General features: G+C 43.2%; 1 protein-coding gene and 1 long non-coding RNA gene across 3 annotated transcripts; one reads left to right on the top strand and one right to left on the bottom strand.

Moving 5' to 3' along the window:
* Positions 1-7,756: 7,756 nt before the first annotated feature.
* LOC123150594 (uncharacterized) lies at positions 7,757-9,324 on the top strand. Its single transcript, XM_044570433.1, has 2 exons — positions 7,757-7,947; positions 8,038-9,324. Exons 1-2 carry the CDS (start codon positions 7,867-7,869, stop codon positions 8,599-8,601), a joined length of 645 nt encoding a protein of 214 aa, XP_044426368.1. The 5' UTR covers positions 7,757-7,866; the 3' UTR covers positions 8,602-9,324.
* A 2,632-nt stretch (positions 9,325-11,956) lies between these two features.
* Positions 11,957-22,018, bottom strand: LOC123154838 (uncharacterized). 2 transcript variants are annotated; one of them, XR_006477088.1, is made up of 4 exons: positions 21,926-22,018; positions 15,643-20,382; positions 15,201-15,552; positions 11,957-13,182 (listed from the first exon to the last, which is right to left on the bottom strand). It is a non-coding gene; the product is annotated as an uncharacterized lncRNA (long non-coding RNA). The 2 variants fall into 2 exon arrangements; XR_006477087.1 differs by lacking the exon at positions 21,926-22,018 and having other exon boundaries at positions 15,643-20,408.
* Between the last annotated feature and the right edge of the window lie 3,335 nt (positions 22,019-25,353).

The raw sequence follows: 25,353 nt of genomic DNA on the forward strand, positions 1-25,353 counted from the left end.
CAACCTCCTTGCAAAAGTTGGAGTCATTTAAAAAATGGCCAAAAGTAGGCCATGTTCAGTGGAGAGTGTCTAAGTAGGCCACGAGACTCCGTCTAAGAGCACGTCGTTTCTCGCCAATCTTAAAATGGTTCCATTTTTTTATCATGACCTTGTATGACCAATTCAAGCCGCCATGCCAAGTTGTTTTTGCTACAAATTTCACATTTTGTCGAGTTTTCCCGGTAAAAAAGAGAGTGATAAATGGGTCGGACGTGTCGCAACTTGCATATGGTGTCGAAAATCAATCAAACCTGACATCTATGCTCACCATGGGCATGCCCACCTGCTTGCAAAATTTGTGGTCATTTCAAGTATGTACAAAAATAGACCATTTTGAACAGAGGGTGTTTGGGTAGCCTAGGAGGCCCGATCTATGAGCATGTTGTTTCTCGACATCCTTGAATGCACCCAATTATTTCCATGACCTTATCTGGCCAATTGAAGATACTCCCGACAATAGTGCCGCTCAGGACGACTCCAACAACCAGAACGCTGGCAATGACAACAACGACGACGATATGATCAACGTGACGAAGATGACCCTAAGGATAGCAACTACATGCCAGAGTCCGAGGAAGATAGAAGCCTCGGGCCGTCGCTCTGAGGAGAATGCGCCTGATCGCTTCTTCGCGGTTCAACCAAAAATACTTCTTCATGGTTGTCCTGGACGACAAGTTGACCATTAACCAATGAATTTCAACAAGCGGTTCATCTTTTTGGAAAATTTCATGGATTTGAAAAGATGTTCGTGGATTTGCAAAATGTTCACAAAATGAAAAATACCATGAATAGAAAAAAAATCACGGATGTTGGAAAAAATGTTTAAGGATTTGGAAAAAGTTTATCAATTTTGAAAAACAAAGTTCACCAACTTTGAAAAAATTCATTCTGTTTAGAAAAGGCTCATCAGTTTTAAAGAATGTTCATCGATATTAAAACGATGTTCACGAATTTTTAAAAACTTCACCAATTTTGAAAAAATGTTCAAATTTTTTTTAAAGCTTATTGATTTGTAGAAAAAGCAAAATTGAAAAGTTTGCACATTGCAAAAGAAAAAAGGAACAGAAAATAAGAAAACAATAAAGAAAAATAAAAATAAAAACCGAACAAAACTGTTTGAACAAACAAGAAAAGAAGGAAAAAGGAAAAAATAAAAAATAAAAAGAAAGGAAGAAAGGAGAAAATCGCTACAAAGGTATATAATCACATCAATTCACGTCGGCTCTTTGGTTATCACGTAATCTCAGCCGTCCTTATGTTTACAAGGATGCACCGAAGCACAAGTGTCAAAGAAACAGGAGCATTATTTGGGAGTGACAGTGAAGGAGGTCAGTATCCTACTCGACCAAACGTCATCAACATATCATTATTCATCAGGAAAAAGAAGCATGCAGCAGCGTATGCCTGCTCTCCGTTCAGTTCCGACGACCACTAGGTGGGATACCGCAGTACGTGCACTGGCATCCGTCGGAAACGCACTCGCCCACCGAGGTGCCGCCGATGCTGCCCTGGCAGTCCTCCATGCACTTGTTGGGAGTGCATATGCCGGGGATGGTCGGGAGCACCTTGCAGTCCATGGGGTTCACCGTCGCAGTGGCGTCACCGCCGTTCGCCGTCACCACCTTCATCGCCACATCTACGGATCGAATAGCGCACACAGAGAAATTAGCGCGAGGCATATATATATTACTCCAGTTTGTTACTTCAAAGTTGAAACTAATAAGGGAAAGTAGTGGCTGCACGTAGATCTGCCTATACCTGAACATAGCACCACAATGGCGAGGGCTAGGAGCATCGTGTAGAACGGCCTCATCCTGACTTCGCGAGGTTGTTTGGGGAGTGCTGACAGAGCTAGCGAAGGTTACTGACTGCTGGGATGTGTATTCAGCTAATGGTTGTGGGACGAGCTAACTGCCCTGGCATGGTTGTTTATAATGCAAAGGATGGGCATGTAATTTTTGGAAGCATTTTACTTCCTGGCTTAGATGGAATGCAATACTTCTCAAAAAGAAAGATGGAATGTAATTAAGGGTTGCAATTTTTTTTATCGAGTGGATATATGTACTTGTTGTTGGAGTACTAAATTAGTTTTCCACATAAGGAGTAACAAATTACTCTCTTCGTCCCAAAATTCTTGTCTTAGATTCGTCTAGATACGGATGTATCTAAATTCTTGTCTTAGATTCGTCTAGATACGGATGTATCTAAATTCTCGTCTTAGATTCGTCTAGATACGGATGTATCTAATAAATACATCCGTATCTATACGAATCTAAGATAAGAATTTTGGGACGGAAGGAGTATTATTTGTTTGAACAAAATTGCAAGTAATCAAGGAAAAGCCTTTTTGTGGCCGCCAGGATATGCATAATACTCTATATATGCACACCTATATATAGATAATAATAATGGATGCACTTATTGTGTTCTTCAAAATTATATGAATTCATTGTGTGCCAAATTAAAAATGAAATGTGTATATTGTCCACACTACATTTATGTTTTTTGACGGGGAAATTCAAAGCATCAGAACATTCAAACGTTGGCAAACACCCAACTGTTCAGGATGCAACAACGTTCATTCACCTTCCATGATACTGTGGTCCCTTCTAGTTACAATTCTTACCTTCCTCGCGGCTTGTGTGCGGAAGGAGTGTAATCCTGCCAATTGATTAATATAGCTCATGATTCTAAAAAAAAGTTATAATTTTTTTTGGATATAGTTATAATTCTTCTCGAAGGACCATGAGGGATCCACTCATATATCCTCCAGATGTCTATACTATTACCATGACACGCCACATATGTCCATTTTTTCTTGACTGTTTTGATCCCTTAGCATATGCTCTGCCATGTATAGAAGCTACCTTTTTCGCCTCCGTATTCAAAGGTCCAGAAGGGTAGTATCTTTCTTGTAGCACCATAGCACAAAGAGAATCTAAGTTCTCGATTAATTGCCACGCTCGTTTAGCAAGCAGAGCAAGGTTGAGGCAATGTATATCTCTAAACCCCATACCTTTACTCATTTTTTGAATGCACATTTTCACCATGCTATACAATGTATCTTCTTCCGGGGTGTTTGACATCACCCCATCAATATTGTGACATCACGTCAATAATCCCTTTACACCCTTGTTTGGGATTTTAGAAAGGGACACCGCATACGTTGATATAGTTTGAGCAATTGCCTCTAGGAGGACTTCTTTGCCACCCGTGGACAACAGCTTATCTTTCCACCTACTTACTCTCTTTAGGACACTCTCAATTAAGAAGTGGAAGAAATCACTTCCATCAACACCCAAAATCGCTGACAAGTGTAGGTATTTATCAGTCAATGCCTCGGTCATGATATTTGGGATAGTCCGTCTCCCCTCGCTTTCCTCAACTCGTGCATTAGGGATAAAGAATATGCTTGGCTTTGTTTCACTTACTAGCTGGCCCAAGGCTTCACAATAATGTTGGAGGATCTACTTCAGACAATTTGCATTGCCAACATCATAATGTATTAGTCAGCGAATCACCAGCTTGCAGGTACATCATGGCATACCTGGATACCCTTTAATTCACTGCTCCAGAAGTGCATCCTACGACCACCCCAGGATCGGCGCTGGCAGAAGCGGAAGATCTCATTTCCTCCTCGCCAGACACTCCCCCCTCCGATATCCATCTTTTGCAGGGACTGGCTTGCCGTGATGGTGTCCCTTTCCACCAATGAGCTATGTGATACGTCTCAAACGTATTGATATTTTTTTATGATTCATACTATGTTGGTATCAATTATAAACACTTTGGGATAATCGTCAAGCCAAGTCTCAGACTTGGAGTTCCCACTATACTGGAATACTTGTTAACCCCATATGCCATCCGGAACTGGTGTGAAACCATGGTTGAACGAATATACCGATTGAAGCACAAGGGTCCCAAAGAACTGGAACCACTCGGGTAATCTCAGTTATAGTCACCTCTTTCCACCCGACCTCGTTCCACTCCAGTTTGAGTCAAGTGATCCTGAGTGTCATAGAAGCGATCATCTCGTCCACGTGGTGAGTTCCCGCACCCTCAGGGGTACTGATCATCCCGCCAGTGTGGAGAAAGTCCCTGCCTCAGATCATTAGCGTAGTTTGGCGTGTCGCGGGGCAAAGGCTCTCCGTGGCAAGGTGAGTACTGGTTGCGCCTAGGAGGGCTTAGTTAGTTGAAGTATGGATCATCGTGTCACAATAGAGTTAGTTCCCCACAATGCGGTGGTGCATCACGCCGGTGATGCGGAGTTACATCTCGATGTGGTGGTGAAGCAATTAACCTCCAAGAAACATGTGGACTCTGGGCCAAAGCCATCGTATCACCCTGAGCCAACTTAGAATGGATCTGATTGTGAGACAACATGATAGCCTAGTTCTGCTCGAAAGATGACTTGAGGAGAACAATCAAGTCGAGCATATAATTAGCTCCTGAGCCTGATGGCTGGATTGAATATGCAATTTGGGTGGTTGCCATGAAATTCTGCACCGAAGTGCGAAGTACAGGAATCTCCTACATATGCAGTTGGGAAAAGCTTCCTCTAAGGTCGATTGGTGCCAGTGATGTCATGTGCTTACGCCTTCAAATTCCACTCCATTTTCTCAAGAGCTTCCCCAGCCAAAGTGGCCAATCGAGCTGCCTCAAGTCAAATACCGCCTCAAGTCAATTGGCGTCTAAAGCGTCTGCTCAGCCTCCCGTGCCATTGTGGCCAACTGCTCTTGAGTGAGAGCTCTGACGCCACCACAGGCACCATCACCACCATGGGAATCATTGCCACGCGGGCAACATCGCCACCGCCGGCCGTTGGCGTTCTCGTTGTTCTCTGCAACCATCGCGTGTCACTACAGTCTGCCATAAAAACCTCCACTATAGAAGCATGGCTACCATAACTCTCCTCATCGCCCGTGATAGATGCGAAAAGACCATGAAGAGAATCAGTGGGTTGGAGCAATGCTACGTACTGAGCCATTGTGCGACGTGACAAATGATGGTGAGGACGGGGTTTGCCAGAACACTTCTGGCGACGACGAACAACATCCGATCCAGCAACCTGATATGGATCGGACTCATGGAGATACATCAAGTCGGTGGCATCGGTGCGGGAGTGTAAGCTGTGAGCAGGTAGCGCGTCGCAGTTCAGCGGGGCTCCTAGGAAGCCATGATGAATCATCAATGACAAAGCCGACCAAACTGAAGAGGATGAAGTTTCCTGGAATCATCTTGCCGTCGAAAATAGGTGAAGAAACCACACGTGATATTCATCAAAAGATGCACAGCCCCACAGTGGTGGGGCAACTATCATGTGGATTAATCTAACAGTAAGAGAGGTAGGAGAACAAGACTTGATCTATCAAGACGCAGATGGGTGACACAATAAGGTTACACGTTCAGACCCCTCTACGACGGAGGTAAAAGCCCTAGTCCTGTCTCATGGGGAGGTGTTTCTTGCATATGGATTTGGGATTGCAAGGGTTGCTAACTGGGCGGTGAGGGTATGCTTATACCCCTTGGGTTTACCACGTAGCTACATCACATGTGCTTCATTATGTAATAATGTGCGCACACTACTAATGGTAACTGACAGTCTTAATTGTCTATTGTAGATACTAATAATGACCGACTTCAATGCTTAATGGACCTCTCCATGGGCGCTCCTGGCCATTGGTCTCCTGAGTAAATCAAGTGAAGTTCACCCGAGTGTGAACCGAGTGACAAAATTCTCCAGCGGGTGCCCACACCGACTAACAGAACCCCTGTGTTACTTGCATTGTCCTTGACCGTAAAGAATACGGGACCCATGGGCTTTTGTTGGGCTTTATGTCACCGTGGGCATACCTGGTGAGAGATAACCTCGTCACCGACCCCATGGGCCTCGTCATTAGCGGACGCCCGTTCGCGCCCAGTCATTCCCATATCCGTCTCATATTTGGGCTGGATATGAGAGGTACTGGTAAGCCTGGGTGTTTGAGGCCCATTTGAGGCGCCCGTCTAGGTCAGATTTTTTAACCGGTCACTGACCGGGCCGTCCGCCCAAGTGTATGAGGGAGGGGGGGGGGGATTAGGGTGCCCGGTTGTAGATGCTCTTGGTAGTTAGTTATGTACATGAATTGTGTGCTTGGATAATGCATATCCCTTTCATGTTGAGAGGGATTGTAGTTGTAGGGGTTACTGCAATCATCTAGACCATTTGGAAATTTAGAAATAATACGTGTGGAATATTTATCCTTATGATTTGAGTTGTGTGATAACTCAAGCGGCTCACTGGCTTGAGTTTTGATCTTGTGTACAAAGACGACGACTTCGCGCGCTACAAGTCAATGGAGCAAAGTTGTTGTTGCAAGCTGCGGATCAACTTACCAGTAGGAGGAGAGGTAGGCGACCCTAGTGCTCATGATGGCTTGTTGATTAATTGTTTTGGAATTCATGCTGCTGTAAAAGGAGCCTATCGTCCAGGGGGTTGGATGGTCTAAAAGAATGTTGTTAGGAGTTTGGGGCTGAGATCTTGGTGCTTCATGTTTTGTTTTTCGTTGTTTCATTGTTATATGTTGAACTTGATCAGATATTTGGGATGATCCCCTTCCAGATGTATTATCGGTTTCATGATGAATAAAATTGAGAGATGTGCACCTCAATTGGAAAATAATAATAATACATATAATTTGAATTCTACACAATGAGATATGTTCAATGACACAAAAATTACACAACTCCTTGGATTTTTTTCGTATTCAATAATCATTTCAACAATAGTATTTATCTTGCCGTGCGTGTTTGCTTAATACACAGTTGGCCGGTTTTTTGGACGTTTTAGCCCATTTCAACATAAGAGCAAGGTGACACCAATGTCGAGAAGGGGCGGCACGGTCGATAGCGGTGTCCCTGGTGAGGCCTCGTCTGGAACACGCTGGATACGAGGATGCCGCGTCATCCCGCAGCGTCGCCTACAAGGCGTGACAACATGTTTACCAGTGCGGGTGCGCGGCCCTGTAGTTTTGACCACCACTCGCATTCAGCAGAGCTCGAACTCAAAACGGGGACGCCTTGACCAACCGTGGCTATTGGAAAAGCCATGTACAAGCTGGGTAGTCAATTCACTAATCAACTTTTTTTTTTGTAAAATCAACATCTACATGTAGAAATCTTGCAGACACTCACACGCACGCGCACATGCACACACGCGCTCACACACACACACAATATCATACTCTCTCCGTCCGGAAATACTTGTCATCAAAATGAATAAAAGGGATGTATCTAGATGTATTTTAGTTCTAGATACATCATTTTTTGTTCATTTTAATGACAAGTATTTTCGGACGGAGGGAGTATATTTTACCACACAACTTCAAATTGATTTCTCAAGATTGATGTTCTGGCACCGACACGCCTCATCGCAGCATCGCCACCAAAGAAGAGGCATGGTTTGAAGGAGGAAGAAGAGATGTTGTCTGTCCGACGGAGATGGAAAGATCGAGCAGAATTTAACTTAAACTCAAAGGAAAATAATAATCAGGTGATTGTTTATTGGTCGGCCCCTCAATCCTTGGATGTGACACCATACTGGCAATCTTTGCTCCTTTTGCTGGCACGATCATTGACATCTTCTTCCTCCGCGTCCTGGTTGTCCACACGATGCATGGCTAGCAACACCCTCTTCTCTTACATGTTGAGAGCACGAAGCTCTTCTATATATATAGAGCCAAATCGGAACAACATTATCTACGTAGTGTTGTAGCTAGCAACCACAGTCAGCCATGACGTGTCCCCTCGTCCTCATCCTCCTGATGTCCCTTAGTTCCTCCATTGCCCATGGCGCCGGAGGTCGCCAGCACTACCATGTGGTGGAGACCAGGCATTTGGAGCCCAAATCCTTCTGCTCTGGCCTCAAGGGTACGTAGCGTACATGCAGCCATTGATGCAAATCCTTCAACGTCCATGCATGGGCTTACGCATGCTCGTTTGATTTTTCTTTGCATGCAGCCGCTCCGTCGGCCGAGGGCACGTGGGTGCCGCTGCACCGTCCGTTCGGCCCCTGCTCGCCGTCCGCCGTCGCCGTCTCTGCTGGAGATGCTCCGCTGGGACCAGGTCCGCACCGACTACTACGTCCGGAGGAAGGCCAGCCGCGGGGCGGAGGACGTGCTCAACCCAGCCAAGCTGCACGTGCTGATGACTCAGGTGGACTTCGGTACCAGTTCCACCTTCGGCATCGGCTCCGGCTTCGGTAGCTCGGCGTGGATCGACGCCGACGGCGACCCCACGATCGTGTCCCAGCAGAGAGCAGACCATGGCCATCGACACGACCGTGGACGTACCATGGATCCAGTGCGTCCCCTACCCCAGCCCCCAGTGCTACCCGCAGCGGATCCCCTTGTTCGACCCCAGCACATCGAGCACCGCCGCGGCTCCCCCGCCTGCCGCTCCCTCGGCTCCTATGGCAACGGCTGCTCCAAGCCTCCAACACGTCCGCGAACGCCGACTGCCGGTACCAGATCGAGTACAGCGACGACCGGGCGGCCGCCGGGACATACATGCCTGATACGCTGACCATCAGCGGCAGCACCACCGTCCACAACATCCGGTTCGGGTGCAGCCACGCCGTGTGCCGCAAGTTCAGTGACCTGACCGCCGGGACATGCCCTCGGCGGCCGCGCCCAGTCGCTCCTCGCCCAGACGGCCCGCTCCCTGGGGAACGCCTTCTCCTACTGCGTACCGCAGGCCAGCGCCTCTCGGGCTTCCTCTAGATCGGTGGGCGGGCGACCACAAACTCCACCACCTTGTTCGCCACCACGCCGCGGGTCAGGAGCGCCATCAACCCGAGCCTGTACCTGGTGCGGCCCCACGGCTCCAGAGCATCGTCATGGCGGGGTGCCGGTTGGACGGCTGTATCTCGTTACCGTACACGTTTGATTTTGTTATCTTGCTAGCGAATTAAAGAGCCATGCATCGCGTGCTTGGCCGTTGTATCTCGTTCTCGTATCGTAGTAAAAGTAGGCCAGCTACCAGGATGAGTTCGTGGGATGGCACAACCTCCAGTAATGATCATGGCGGCATGGTAGTTGTAGGGGTTGATCAGGAGCGAGTAGCTGTGGCCTGTGGGATGTCAGTGTGGCTTTATGTGTTGTAACCCAAACGGTCGCTAGGAGATCGAGAAAATCAGAGAAAATGCTGCAAGCTTTGCACAGCGCCAAACTATGTCTTTGTGCACTCCGGTGCAGCTTGTGGTTTATGAATATGTGAACATGTAAATCTCTGGCTTGACATATTTTATTTGTGAACATTTGTCTCGATTACCTGGTTTGTGGTATGTGAGGATTTTTTTTCCTTAGATGGAAAATATTTCCGCTGGATTCTTAGATCAAATGATTACTACAAACCTGTTGAATTTAGTTGTTGTGTGCTAATTTATTAATGAATTTTGCTACAGTAGTTATGGCAACAATGTTACAGATGACAATTACGGATTGAGCTTTTAATTTGGGCAACAATTTTAGGGGAACAATCACAGAACAACATTTACATGTGTTTGTATACTATAGTAAGGTACACATGGGGGCTTAGATAACAGACCTATGACTTAGATGTAGATTTAATGTTTGGAGTCATATGTGCATGACGTAGATGTAGATTGTTGTAGTCCATCTGACTGGAAATTAAACTATAGCTACAAAATTCAACAACTGCGTGGTACAGTACTACATGAAACTCATCTGAAACATATCTAGCACATTTGTCTTTATGTATCTCATATCACACTTTTGAATAACTCGTATTGCATCTTCAAACGTATTGCATGTTGAAAGACACATGAAAATTATGAACATTTTATCATTGCCTTGAACAAAAAATATAAAGTAAAAGTGAATGGCGATTCTTTTTGAAGAAAATAAAAATTGATGAAAATTAAAGTATGGAAGATACTAGAACTTATGGAAGTGCATGTGATGCGAGGTTTGTGTATATTATGGAGTGTAAATAATAAAGTGTAAAAACAAAGTTAATTCATTTACAAAATTGTTTTTATATATAAGTAAAGAACGAAAGAGTCTAGAACAATGGGGAAGTGTTAGTGTTTTATGATTTGAGCATATTATGCATTCTAAATCATAAAATAATCAAAGAAAGATGATTTTAGAAGCAAAAAGGTTTGGATAATTATATTATGAATATTCTAGAACAAAGTAGAAGTGCTTTTGTTTTGAGTCTTTTTTTTTGCATTTGGCAGAATGCAGTAGAGTGAAAGATGATGGACAGGTCTATCATGTGACTTAGAGCGCCCGCGTCTGCCACACCCAGCGTATGCATCACACGCTTTTTTCTTCTGATTTTTAAAATTATTTTTTCCGTTTTTATGAAATCTTCTAAGAAATATAACTGGAATATTGTTCCCATAAATCCAAAAGGTGTTTTAAAAAGTTATACTTATTAAAATATTGTGCATTTCATTTTTTTTCTAGCACTGTAAAAAAATCAGTGAAAAAACACAAACTTCGTAACATTCAAAAAATGTTGGCAACATCTAAAAAAAAGTTCACACGTACAAAAGTTTATACATGATTCTTAATAAAAATATTCCGAAAAATGTAAAAAATGTTCGTGAAATTCATACATTTTTTCGAGCCATAACATATAGAAAACGTTCAGGACGTTTAACAACATTATCCTAACACTTAGAAAACCTTTTATTTTTTCTAAATGTTCATGATATTTTTCAAAATGATGAACATGTGCTTTAAAAATGTTCTCATGTGTTTTAGAAAATGTTCAATGTACATTTTACAAATGTCGAAATGTATTCAGATATATGTTTACCATTATTTTAAAGAATGTTTAATCTGTACATGAAAAATGTTTAACGTGTATTAAAAAAAGTGTACATGTATTTTGAAAAATGAAAAATAAAAGAAATAAATGAACTTGAAGTAAAATAAAACGCAAAAGCAAAACCATTGAAAACTGGTAGAGAAAAACACAGAAAAGAAAATAGAAAAAAAAAACAGCATAATACCGTCCCAAAACCAGGTCGATAGTTCCATTAACTTTATTTAGAAAATCAATAGTTCCATTTGTTTTTTTTTCTAACTTTTTCCGCCTTTTTAGTTGTTTTTCTTCCTTTTTCCGCCTTTTTAGTTGTTTTTCTTCTTTCTTCTCCATTTTTTGTACTTTTTTCATTGTTTCATCGATTTCCAATTCCTTTTCCATTTTCTTTTGTTTCTTTTCTTTTTTCTTCGAAAGTTTTTGCTTATTTTTAAATTTTTACTATTTCTACTGTTGTTTCTTCGTTGTTTTCAGTTTTTTTATTAATTTCTTTTTAATTTTTCATTTTTTGGGTGTCTTGGTTTTTTTTCTATTATACATTTGTTTGTATATATCAGTAACATTTTTCTAATTGACGTTTAACATTTTTATATGAGTTTAATATATTTGTAATAGATGGTAAAAACTATTTCTATACAAATTTTTAATGTTTTTCAAAAGATTGATCAACATTTTCGAAATACAAATATGAAAAAAAAATCAATGAACATTCACATTTTTTCAAATGCTTGACTAATATTTTCTAAATGCATTATAATTTTTTTAACAAATGGTGAATATTTTTCTATAAACATTTAACAGTTTATAAATTCTTGATTAACATTTTACAATTACTTGTTCAATTTGTTTTTTCTAATGCTTGAACATTTTTATGTACAATATCAAAATGTTCATTATGTTTTAATACATGGTCAATATTTTTTCCATTCAAATTTAACATTTTTCAAATAATTGATGAACATTTTTATATACAAGATAAAATATTCATCATTTCTATAATGCATGGTCCACATTCATTCTATTCACAATTAACATTTCTGAAATGCTTGATTAACATTTTAAAATACTTGTTCAACATTTTTTCAAATGGTTGATTAACATTTTCATATACATGATTAAAAAATCATCATTTCTTTAATACATGGTCAATATTTTTTTGATACACACTTAGCTTGATTGCGGACTGCTAATTCCTTACTTTATTCCCCTACAGAATGAACTTTCTACAACTACTAAATCCAGGTTGTTTTAACGACTGAAGCAGACATAATATATTTGGCCATGAGACGCACTTGATGCTCACAGGTATAGTTAAACACTTACTCCCTCCGTAAAGAAATAAAAGAGTGTTTAGATCTAAACGCTCTTTACTTCTTTACGGAGAGAGTACCTTATAAGACGGATGCTTTTACCAATATATATTTTCAATCATAGCAGTTGATACAATCTACATTAGCAGAACACATTAGTTCAAAATAATATATTAATGATATCCAAATAAAAGGATGATAGCAGTGGCTCTATCAAGCGATGCCGTCCTCGTTCCAAGTAGGCCAAAGAGCAGAACACCCTTGAATGAGTATAGTTAGTACATCTCAGGATGATGATGAACGCATCATTGTCGTGCGTATTCAAGAAAAGAAATGGCAGTTGCTTTAAAACAAGGGTTCCTTGAAACAACTAATAAAACAACCTTTCTATATATAGCTAGTTAATCAAATGATGACTTGCATTGTTGGGACACCAACATCACAGAGGTATTTGCATCAAGAAAGGAGAGAGAAAATAGTCCCGCACCACTTTACCTGCTTTCAAGAAACTTCCGCTTGTGAGGGGAGCATTAGCAGGTTCATTCTCATGGGTAAACACAACATTACCGAGTGACCTTGTCATGCAGGAGGCTCCAAAACTCCTATATGCACTTCTCACCTCAAGCACCCGGATAATTTTCTGACAACGTCCGTTGTTCGAGTGAACCATCCAGTGCCTCCTCAGGCATTTGCGTTGCAGACAATACATATTCGTTGTAAAAATATATGTCAGTAGTGTTGTGATTTAGTCAGTCAACATACCAAGACAACAAACATGAAGATCGTAAAGAAGTTGTGTTTAAATCAATAAGCCGAGGAGAATTACCTCAACAAATCAATCAGTGAAACTGACCCCCCGCTGAGGTACGTGCGGTGAATGTGACCATTAAATAAGAGAGGCTGATTTGAACCGAGTTGTCACGAATATCTTGTTTTTGCCGCTGTTGAAGCAGCTGCTCATTTGAATATCAATAAGCCTGTAGCATCCTCCAATAGGAACCTAAGAAATGCAACAAAGAAAAAGGAACAAGATTTAGGATGTTGATCTGAAGATGATTGGACGAGTTGTATGGTAGTCACTGCCTTAAGCGTGACATCATGTCGGTTAACGTGGGGGCATCATTGGGACCGGCTACTAAAATCACTGCTACTAATAAGAATTATAACACAATGCAGAAAATGGCCCTATTCAAATTAATTGCCATGTGCAGACAACAAGTGAAATTAAATAAAGGTCTATTTCCTATCTACTTAAAGCTAAGAAGTTGTCTGCAACATATCCGATAATGACAGAAATTTTATTCTTTATACAACAGAGATGTATCAAAACTAAACTAAACAAATCTAGTGTTAACAGTACAAAACTGGATGTTGAATAAATCATCATACAGCAGGTGCAGCCCTTGTGCTTTGAGAGGAAAAAATCTGAGTCTCGGTGCCACAACCAGTAAGATTGCTGCAACCTCATTCATGGCGGCATAATTCCCTCAGACATGATGTGCTAGGCAGACACGATGATTGCTCTCGGCGGTGGCACTATGTCCGGTAATACGTACACTCCCCCCCCCCCCCCCCCAGAAATAGACCCTTAACTCCTAAAGAAAAATAAGAAACAAATTATGAAGAAAAATAAGAAACAACAGTCAGCTATTCTTGCTTACTCCAGAGATCTGCAGTGCTGCAATTGAAACCTCTGTTTTTTTCAGTTTTACTTGATTTTCAAAGCAAGCCGGTTGAAAGTGTAGCACTGAGATTCGAGCTCTACATGGACCAAGTAAACCAAAGAAGCTAGCTATGACTATAAAATCGTAAACCCAAGAGCACCACCAAATATTTTCACCAGCTTGGCAAACTAAGTAAATAGATCTGCGACAGTGTTACTTTCTCAATACTTGAGCCAAGAAGATACTGTGTGATATCAGAGAAATAACATTAACCTTCCGTTCCGCCGTAGGATTTTATTGAAATCGTAAACCCAAGAGCACCACCAAAGCAAACAACTCCCCGAAACGACTTGACCTGTCTGATGTCTAGTCGTGCAGCTGCATGTCCTGACTGCCGCCAGCGATGGAGCCACGACCATCGTCGTCATGTCCACCTGAGGCGTTTCCTTCCTCCGCCGTGCGGGTTCTCGCCTACACGTCTCCCGCTGCCCCCCTCCGCAGCAGCTGCACAATGGCCACATGATCATCGTCAGCTTCATGGGCGGTAGGGGCAGGGACCCGCCACCTGTTCCAGAATCACAGCGATTTCCAGGGAGTGCTTGGCTTGTCTGCTGTCCATTCGTACGGCTATGCGCCGCGACCACCATCATCAATGGAGCCACGACCGTCGTCCTCTCCGTCTCAGGCTCAGACATACATGAGCTAGATAAATCCTTATTGCTCTCCACAAGCAACGTTGTCAATGACACATATAGGAGCAAGCTATATCACAAATTATTCTTTGTTCAAAATAAAATAAAAAATATCACAAATTATTATCAGGAGCTAGCTAAGTTACCAACAATCACTCATTATTAACCTCAAGCACTACTTTAATTCAAAGAACATAAAAATGAGGAAAATCTGAACAAACACAGCCATTTGGATTTTGGATACTGCTGAGATCAATATTCAGAAATCTTGATGTTTAAAAAGCCTATCTATGCTTTTGGAGTAGTTATGGTCAGAATGGGCCATTTGTTTTGAGATTTGACCAGTACATAGTATATTCTCAAATAGCAACCTGTACATGAACACCAATCTAAAGCAGCTACTCCTAAAGCTGTAGATCGGTCCTACTCCATAAAGGCCCAAGCTTTAAATTTCCCCAAGAACCACCACCCCTAGGCTATCCTTGCACCCAAACCTAGAGGGAGGAGAAGAGAGCAGAGTTTGTGGTGTGTAATCTGTGCATGCATTGGGGACTTGTGTAATCTGTGCATGCATTCGAGGACTTGTGTAATCTGTGGACGACGTGTGTTCATATCGGCCTGTAGTAAGAGAAGAATCAAGGGGATCACGGGTTGGTCCAAACCTGTCTTCCAAGGGATCTTCCTCAGGCTGTCTCCTCGTCGGCGGCAGGGCGTGAGGCCGCGGAGGAGTACGTCGGCCAGCGCCTGGGTCACAGAGGAGCCCCCCTGGTAGAGGAGATCGGGGAGAAGAGGAAGGCGACGCAAGGACACGTCAAGAGGATCGCGAGGGCGCCACGGTAGAGGAGATCGGGGAGAAGAGGACGGCAGCGCGAGGACGTCGGCAGATCGCGAGGAGGGCAGGGGACGGGAGAATTGCGTTCACGTACACTTAAAATCCGCGTCCGTCCTCGTGCGTTCGGTCGTCCAGCTGCTGCTGCAGCTGCAGGTTGTGCGTCTAGATCCGGGGCAGTCATCCTGCACACAAAAGAAAAGAAACCAAGAAAGGAATCACGAGCAGGGGGAGATGATGAATCCGAGGAAGAACGTCCGCAGATACACCCTCACCATAGCCGTCACCGGAGATCCGCGGTCGCCGGCGCGCGTCCTTGAAGGTTGAGGCGTCGTCCTTGAGGGTAGGGTTTGGGCGTCTCCGTCCGTCCATGGCTGCTGCCGGGCGGGGTTGGACCTCCATGGCCGACCTCCCTCGAGGACGGACGCGGATCAGGTCGACGACGGCGCGCTGACGCCGCCGTGGATCTGGGCGCTCCCTCGCCCTTCCCTTCTCTTGCCTTCCCTTCCCTTCCCTTCCCCAATGCATGCAAAGAAACTGGAGACGGGAGACGAGGTAGGGCTAGCGAGGGATTGGTTCTGTCGCGACGGTAAAACCAGCGGAGGGGAGGCGGTGGACGGAACCAAAAAAAATCTAGAAAGGTTAACCTACGAAAAAAAACCGGACGAAAGTGGTGGGACGAAAATTGACCGGTGGAGACTACCAACTGCTTCATTAGGAGTAGAGACTAAAGAAAGCCGCAAACCAATTTCGCAATAAATAAAATGGGTGAGCGCGCGTAACGACAGTAGCCACGGCAGCGCATCTGATTTGTTAGCCGTAATTGCAGCACACTTTATATGAACATATAAGTCACGAAAGATTAAACCTTTGTTTAAATTTCGCATGTCTTTTCTTTTTGACAATAGTAAATGTTTCTTCGAACGGGAACATTTCTGAAATTTCTGAACTTCTATTAAAAATAAAAATAAACTTGAAAAATAGAAATGAAAATATATCACCCAGCAACCGGTTTACTATTTGTCTTTTGTTCCTTTGACATGTTTTCGGTTTTCCTTTTTTGTTCTTTTTCAACAAAATGCTCGCACTTATAAAAACTTGTTCAGAATTTCGAAAAATGATCATTGTTTCAAATTTTGTTCATAAAATACAATTGTTCACACTTTAAAAATTGTGCAAAAATTTCATTAAAAAGTTTGCGTCTTTCAAAATTGCTCGGAATGTCAAAATGAGAAACTCTTTTTAAAGAGTGACCGAAATTATGAACATAAACATTTTCTTAAAGACACTAACAAATATGGAATTCCAAACGAAAAATTGAACATTTTTTTCCTGAATTTCCCCAAACATTTTTTGTATCTGTGTAGAAAAAACACCATGTTCAATGTAGGGTGTCGGGGTAGGCAAAAAGACTCCGTTTGAGAGCATGTTGTTTCTCAACATCTCTCAAATGTTCACATTTTTTTTATTTGCTTGTATGCCCAATTCAAGGAACAATGTGTTTTGGTTTTCTACAAATTTCGCTTTTTCTGGAGTTTTCCCGGTCAAAAAAGGTGATAAATGGCTAGACGTGTCGCAACTTGCATACGGTGTCCGAAATCGTTCAAATCTAGTATAATGCCTACCATGGGCATGCCCGCCTGCTTGCAAAAGTTGGGGTCCGTTTAAGAATGTCCAAAAATAGACAATGTTGAACAGATGGTGTTCGGATAGGTCAGGAGGCTTTGTGTGACAGCACGTTGTTTCTCGACATTCTTTAAATGGACACTATATTTTTACATGACCTTATATGACTAATTGAAGCCACCATGCCAAGTTGTTCGGTTCTAGACAAATTTTGCGTTTTCTGCAGTTTCCTTGGTCAAAAAAGATCGATAAAATGTCTAGATGCATATTGCGTCGAAAAGTATTCAAACCTGACATGGATTCCTACCATGGTCATGCCCACGTGCTTGAAAAGTTGGGGTCATCTAAAAAATGTGCAAAAGTAGACCATGTTCAATGAAGGGTATTCAGGTGGGCCACAAGGCCATAACACTCAGTGTGAGAGCATGTTGTCTTTCCATATTCTTTAAGCCCTAAGTTTTTGCATGGCTTTGTATAACTAATTTTAGACACCATGCCAAGTTGTTTTTGTTTTCGATAAATTTTTACATTTTATGGAGTTCACTTTGTCAAGAAAGGCCGATAAATGGCTGTGCATGTCACAACTTGCATACGATGTTGGAAATTGTTCAAACCTGGCATGGATGCCTACGATGGGCATGCCAACCTCCTTGCAAAAGTTGGAGTCATTTAAAAAATGGCTAAAAGTAGGCCATGTTCAGTGGAGAGTGTCTAAGTAGGCCACGAGACTCCGTCTAAGAGCACGCCGTTTCTCGCCAATCTTAAAATGGTTCCATTTTTTTATCATGACCTTGTATGACCAATTCAAGCCGCCATGCCAAGTTGTTTTTGCTACAAATTTCACATTTTGTCGAGTTTTCCCGGATAAAAAAGAGAGTGATAAATGGGTCGGACGTGTCGCAACTTGCATATGGTGTCGGAAATCAATCAAACCTGGCATCTATGCTCACCATGGGCATGCCCACCTGCATGAAAAATTTGTGGTCATTTCAAGTATGTACAAAAATAGACCATTTTGAACAGAGGGTGTTTGGGTAGGCTAGGAGGCCCGATCTACGAGCATGTTGTTTCTCGACATCCTTGAATGCACCCAATTTTTTTTTCCATGACCTTATCTGGCCAATTGAAGATACTCCCGACAATAGTGCCGCTCAGGACGACTCCAACAACCAGAACGCTGGCAATGACAACAACGACGATGATATGATCAACGGGACGAAGATGACCCTGAGGATAGCAACTACATGCCAGAGTCCGAGGAAGATAGAAGCCTCGGGCCAGATGAATAAGATCTCTTCAAGGAACCCCTTGAGGTACCTCTGCTCGCAATATTCCACAGACGATTGGCCAACACGGACAAAAGCATCAAGAAAAAGTCCCAGTGGCTTAAATCCGAACAGAATGCACTTAATGAAGGATAGGTCGAGCGCCTCAGGGCTGAGCAGGAACTTGATGACAATCTTAGAAAGGTTGGGGCTAATCAGTTCAACTTGCTTCCAGAGCTAGACGAGGAGGCCAAGGACAGCGTGCTATCTAGGTGCGAGTGGGCCGAGAAGCCCGACCGCCCTCCTCGAGGCCGAGATAGGCAAGTAGTTGGGTACAAAAATCTTTCCAAAGCATCCTGGCACCTAGGCGGAATAGATCTACGGCGGCCCTTCAAGAAATACGCCGAGGGAGAAATTACTGTTAAGGTGAGAAGCTCAACCACGATCAATCAACAAATCTAGGGAATGTCCACCTACTAGGTAGACAGGCAAACCACGTACTTTTCAAAACAATTATCTATTTTTTTTTTTGAAATACAAACACCTTCAATTTGTGAAAAAAAATTGAAAACAAGAACATTAAGCTCCACCTTAATCAATCTACAAATTGAAAAGGTTCGGGAAGTAATCCAAGAGGTCAATAGTTAGCATTCTAATTCATGCACCTATTTTTTGAAGGTTAAAAAAGGAAAAGAAATAAATGGGCCAAGCCGAGGACGGAGAGGTGTGTGTGCCAGTTTGTGTGACGCTACTTCCTGTATAGTGGGAGCTCCTAGTCAGCGCTTGCTGCGCTAGTTAGTGGACGCAGCACTCGCACACCACCTTTCATGGGGCCGGCCAAACTACACGAGCGATCAGCCGTCGCTTGTGAGGAGAATGCGCCTGATCTCTTCTTCGTGGTTCAACCAAAAATACTTCTTCATGGTTGTCCTGGACGACAAGTTGACCATTAACCAATGAATTTCAACAAGCGGTTCATCTTTTTGGAAAAGTTCATGGATTTGAAAAGATGTTCGTGGATTTGCAAAATGTTCACAAAATGAAAAATACCATGAATAGAAAAAAAATCACGGATGTTGGAAAAAATGTTTAAGGATTTGGAAAAAGTTTATTGATTTTGAAAAACAAAGTTCACCAACTTTGAAAAAATTCATTCAGTTTAGAAAAGGCTCATCAGTTTTAAAGAATGTTCATCGATATTAAAAAGATGTTCACGAATTTTTAAAAAGTTCACCAATTTTGAAAAAATGTTCACAATTTTTTTTAAAAGCTTATTGATTTGTAGAAAAGGCAAAATTGAAAAGTTTGCACATTGCAAAAGAAAAAAGGAAAACAAAAAAGGAACAGAAAATAAGAAAACAATAAAGAAAAATAAAAATAAAAACCGAACAAAACTGTTTGAACAAACAAGAAAAGAAGGAAAAAGGAAAAAATAAAAAATAAAAAGAAAGGAAGAAAGGAGAAAATCGCTACAAAGGTATATAATCACATCAATTCACGTCGGCTCTTTGGTTATCATGTAATCTCAGCCGTCCTTATGTTTACAAGGGTGCACCGAAGCACAAGTGTCAAAGAAACAGGAGCATTATTTGGGAGTGACAGTGAAGGAGGTCAGTATCCTACTCGACCAAACGTCATCAACATATCATTATTCATCAGGAAAAAGAAGCATGCAGCAGCGTATGCCTGCTCTCCGTTCAGTTCCGACGACCACTAGGTGGGATACCGCAGTACGTGCACTGGCATCCGTCGGAAACGCACTCGCCCACCGAGGTGCCGCCGATGCTGCCCTGGCAGTCCTCCATGCACTTGTTGGGAGTGCATATGCCGGGGATGGTCGGGAGCACCTTGCAGTCCATGGGGTTCACCGTCGCAGTGGCGTCACCGCCGTTCGCCGTCACCACCTTCATCGCCACATCTACGGATCGAATAGCGCACACAGAGAAATTAGCGCGAGGCATATATATATTACTCCAGTTTGTTACTTCAAAGTTGAAACTAATAAGGGAAAGTAGTGGCTGCACGTAGATCTGCCTATACCTGAACATAGCACCACAATGGCGAGGGCTAGGAGCATCGTGTAGAACGGCCTCATCCTGACTTCGCGAGGTTGTTTGGGGAGTGCTGACAGAGCTAGCGAAGGTTACTGACTGCTGAGATGTGTATTCAGCTAATGGTTGTGGGACGAGCTAACTGCCCTGGCATGGTTGTTTATAATGCAAAGGATGGGCATGCAATTTTTGGAAGCATTTTACTTCCTGGCTTAGATGGAATGCAATACTTCTCAAAAAGAAAGGTGGAATGTAATTAAGGGTTGCGATTTTTTTTATCGAGTGGATATATGTACTTGTTGTTGGAGTACTAAATTAGTTTTCCACATAAGGAGTAACAAATTACTCTCTCTATCCCAAAATTCTTGTCTTAGATTCGTCTAGATCCGTATCTAGACGAATCTAAAACAAGAATTTTTTAGATACATCCGTATCTAGACGAATCTAAGACAAGAATTTTGGGACGGAGGGAGTATTATTTGTTTGAACAAAATTGCAAGTAATAAAGGAAAAGCCTTTTGTGGCCGCCAGGATATGCATAATACTCTATATATGCACACCTATATATAGATAATAATAATGGATGCACTTATTGTGTTCTTCAAAATTATATGAATTCATTGTGTGCCAAATTAAAAATGAAATGTGTATATTGTCCACACTACATTTACGCTGCGTTTGGATGTCTGTATTGGAGGCCTCCGTATTGAATTGGTTTCAATACCAATTCGGCAAGGAAAGTGTAATGGACATGAATACGAATTCGCTTGTTTGGATGCTCATGAATTGTCCCATGGAATCTATGTGAGGTTTCAATACCAAATCATGTTTGGATGTCAAACTGTGGGTTTGCATAGTGCCTTTTCTATTCATCAAATAAAATTTTGTACAATGTGTAACAAATATCATATAATCTATTCAGCCTGTTTTTTTTACAAGTTACATCATTTATTTTATTTTTCTTTAAACTCAATCTGTGCTAAACTGAATAATTCTCGGTCTTCTATAACAAACGAACAAAAACTAAAGAAAAATCCTTTTGCTGCAAACAGATCATGCAACTCAAGCAACTCTGGTCTCTGGATGAAGAAATGTCCTTCTGAAGCAACTCAGTCTATGCTCTTTGGCATCCTGCTGAAGCAATGCCATTCATGCGCCTATGAGTACATCTTCTCACGGACTGTCATGTTGGTGCTGTGACAAAATATATATTCGAGTTGATGCCAGCAAACAATTTATAGCTACCCAATTGATAACATCCAGATCATCATCACAATAAAAGAGACATAGCAGTACTCAGACTGCAGCAAGACATGTTTTTATCTGAATAATATACACCACAGAGGAGGAGATGGGCGGCAGAGGAGTACGGGCGGCAGAGGAGGAGAGGAACCGGCGGAGGAGGGGGTACGGTGGACTCCGGAGCAGGGATAGAGGAGGAGCGGGGGAGGACGACTAGGTCCAGGCCAGGGCGGCCATGGAGTAGGAGATGAGCGACGGACGAGATAGGCTGCAGAGGAGCTGGAGCGGCCATGTGAGGAAGGGAACAGGAGTTGCGGTGGTGGGGTTGCTTACGCCGGCGTAGGAGCAGGGGGATGGCCGGCGAGGAGAGGTACCTGGGCGCCGCCGTCGGTGGGCTTCACTGGGCGCCGCCTCCTCTTTTCCAGGTCGCGCGGTCGTCCTTGGTCGAACGGAGGAAAGAGATGGATCGAATCGTTTTCATTTGCGGGGAGGGGCGTTTCCAGCCAAATCGGAGGGGGAGTGCTCGGAAACGTGGGAGGGCTCGGCGTGTGCGACCGATTTCGGGACTGTATTCGTTTGATTTCAGCCGGCTGTTTCCGTGCGCATACCAAACAGCCGAATTGGGAGTTCGGGAATACGAAATCCGATTCAGGGCCTCAATACAGACATCCAAATGCAGTGTTATGTTTTTTGATGGGGAAATTCAAAGCATCAGAACATCCAAACGTTGGCAAACACCCAACTGTTCAGGATGCAACGACGTTCATTCACCTTCCATGATACTGTGGCCCCTTCTAGTTACAATTCTTACCTTCCTCGCGGTTTGTGTGCGGAAGGAGTGTAATCCTGCCAATTGATTAATATAGCTCATGATTCTAAAAAAAAGTTATAATTCTTTTTTTTAGGATATAGTTATAATTCTTCTCGAAGGACCATGAGGGATCCACTCATATATCCTCCAGATGTCTATACTATTACCATGACACGCCACATATGTCCATTTTTTCTTGACTGTTTTGATCCCGTAGCATATGTTCTGCCATGTATAGAAGCTACCTTTTTCGCCTCCGCATTCAAAGGTCCAGAAGGGTAGTATCTTTCTTGTAGCACCATAGCACAAAGAGAATCTAAGTTCTCGATTAATTGCCACGCTCGTTTAGCAAGCAGAGCAAGGTTGAGGCAATATATATCTCTAAACCCCATACCTTTACTCATTTTTGGAATGCACATTTTCACCATGATATACAATGCATCTTCTTCCGGGGTGTTTGCCATCACCCCATCAATATTGTGACATCACGTCAATAATCCCTTTACACCCTTGTTTGGGATTTTAGAAAGGGACACCGCATACGTTGATATAGTTTGAGCAATTGCCTCTAGGAGGACTTCTTTGCCACCTGTGGACAACAGCTTATCTTTCCACCTACTTACTCTCTTTAGGACACTCTCAATTAAGAAGTGGAAGCAATCACTTCTATCAACACCCAAAATCGCTGACAAATGTAGGTATTTATCAGTCAATGCCTCGGTCATGATATTCAGGATAGTCCGTCTCCCCTCGCTTTCCTCAACTCGTGCATTAGGGATAAAGAATATGCTTGGCTTTGTTTCACTTACTAGCTGGCCCAAGGCTTCACAATAATGTTGGAGGATCTACTTCAGACAATTTGCATTGCCAACATCATAATGTATTAGTCAGCGAATCACCAGCTTGCAGGTACATCATGGCATACCTGGATACCCTTTAATTCACTGCTCCAGAAGTGCATCCTACGACCACCCCAGGACCGGCGCTGGCAGAAGCGGAAGATCTCATTTCCTCCTCGCCAGACACTCCCCCCTCCGATATCCGTCTTTTGCAGGGACTGGCTTGCCGTGATGGAGTCCCTTCCCACCAATGAGCTATGTGATACGTCTCAAACGTATTGATATGTTTTTATGATTCATACTATGTTGCTATTAATTATAAACACGTTGGGATAATCATCGGGCCAAGTCTCGGACTTGGAGTTCCCACTGTACTGGAAGTACTTGTTAACCCCAGATGCCATCCGGAACTGGTGTGAAACCGTGGTTGAACGAATATACCAATTGAAGCACAAGGGTCCCAAAGAAATGAAACCACTCGGGTAATCTCTGTTATAGTCACCTCTTTCCACCCGACCTCGTTCCACTCCGGTTTGACTCAAGTGATCCTGAGTGTGATAGAAGCGATCATCTCGTCCACGTGGTGAGTTCCCGCACCCTCAGGGGTACTGATCATCCCGCCAGTGTGGAGAAAGTCCCTGCCTCAGATCATTACCGTAGTTTGGCGTGTCGCTGTGGAAAGGCTCTCCGTGGCAAGGTGAGTACTGGTTGCGCCTAGGAGGGCTTAGTTAGTTGAAGTATGGATCCTCGTGTCACAATAGAGTAAGGTCCCCACAATGCGGTGGTGCATCACGCTGGCGATGCGGAGTTACATCTCGATGAGGTGGTGAAACAATTAACCTCCAAGAAACATGCGGACTCTGGGACAAAGCCATCGTATCAGCCTGAGCTGACTTAGAATGGATTTGATTGTGAGACTACATGATAGCCTGGTTCTGCTCCAAAGCTGACTTGAGCAGAACAATTAAGTGGAGGATATAATTAGCTCCTGATCCCGAGGGGCTGGATTGAATATGCAATTTAGGTGGCTGCCATGAAATTCTGCACCGAAGTGCGAAGTACAGGAATCTCCTACATATGCAGTTGGGAAAAGCTGCCTCTAAGGTCGATTGGTGCCAGTGATGTCCTGTGCCCACGCCATCAGATTCCACTCCATTTTCTCAAGAGCTTCCTCTCAGCCAAAGTGGCCAATCGAGCTGCCTCAAGTCGAATACATTCTGGCATGGATGTATCAATTGGCGTCTAGCGTCTGCTCAGCCTCCTGTGCCATTGTGGCTAGCTGCTCTTGAGTGAGAGCTCTGACGCCACCACAGGCACCATCACCACCACGGGAATCATTGCCGCACGGGCAACATCGCCACCGCCGGCCATTGGCGTTCTAGTTGTTCTCTGCACAATCGCGTGTCGCGATAGTCTGCCATGAAAGCCTCCACTATAGAAGCATGGCTACCATAACTCTTCTCATCGCCGGTGATAGATGCGAAAAGACCATGAAGAGACTCAGTGGGTTGGAGCAGTGCTACGTACTGAGCCACCGTGCGACGTGACAAATGATGATGAGGACGGGGTTTGCCAGAACACTATCAGCCAGGGGGTTGGATGGTCTAAAAGAATGTTGTTAGGAGTTTGGGGCTGAGAGCCTGGTGCTTCATGTTTTGTTTTTCTTCGTTTCATTGTTATATCAGACCTTGGGACGATTCCCCTTCCAGATGTATTATCAGCTTCATGATGAATAAAATTGAGAGATGTGCACCTCAATTAGAAAATAATAATAATAATAATAACACATACAATTTGAATTCTACACAATGAGATATGTTCAATGACACAAAAATTACACAACTCCTTGGATTTTTTTCGTATTCAATAATCATTTCAACAATAGTATTTATCTTATCGTGCGTGTTTGCTTAATACACAGTTGGCCGGTTTTTTGGACGTTTTAGCCCATTTCAGCATAAGAGCAAGATGACACCAACGTGGAGACGGGGGCAGCACGGTCGATAGCGGTGTCCCTGATGAGGCCTCGTCTGGAACACGCTGGATACGAGGATGCCGCGTCATCCCGCAGCGTCGCCTACAAGGCGTGACAACATGTTTACCAGTGCGGGTGCGCGGCCCTGTAGTTTTGACCACCACTCGCATTCAGCAG

This window comes from Triticum aestivum, chromosome 7A (genome assembly GCF_018294505.1).
Source record: "Triticum aestivum cultivar Chinese Spring chromosome 7A, IWGSC CS RefSeq v2.1, whole genome shotgun sequence".
Classification (NCBI taxonomy): domain Eukaryota; kingdom Viridiplantae; phylum Streptophyta; class Magnoliopsida; order Poales; family Poaceae; genus Triticum; species Triticum aestivum.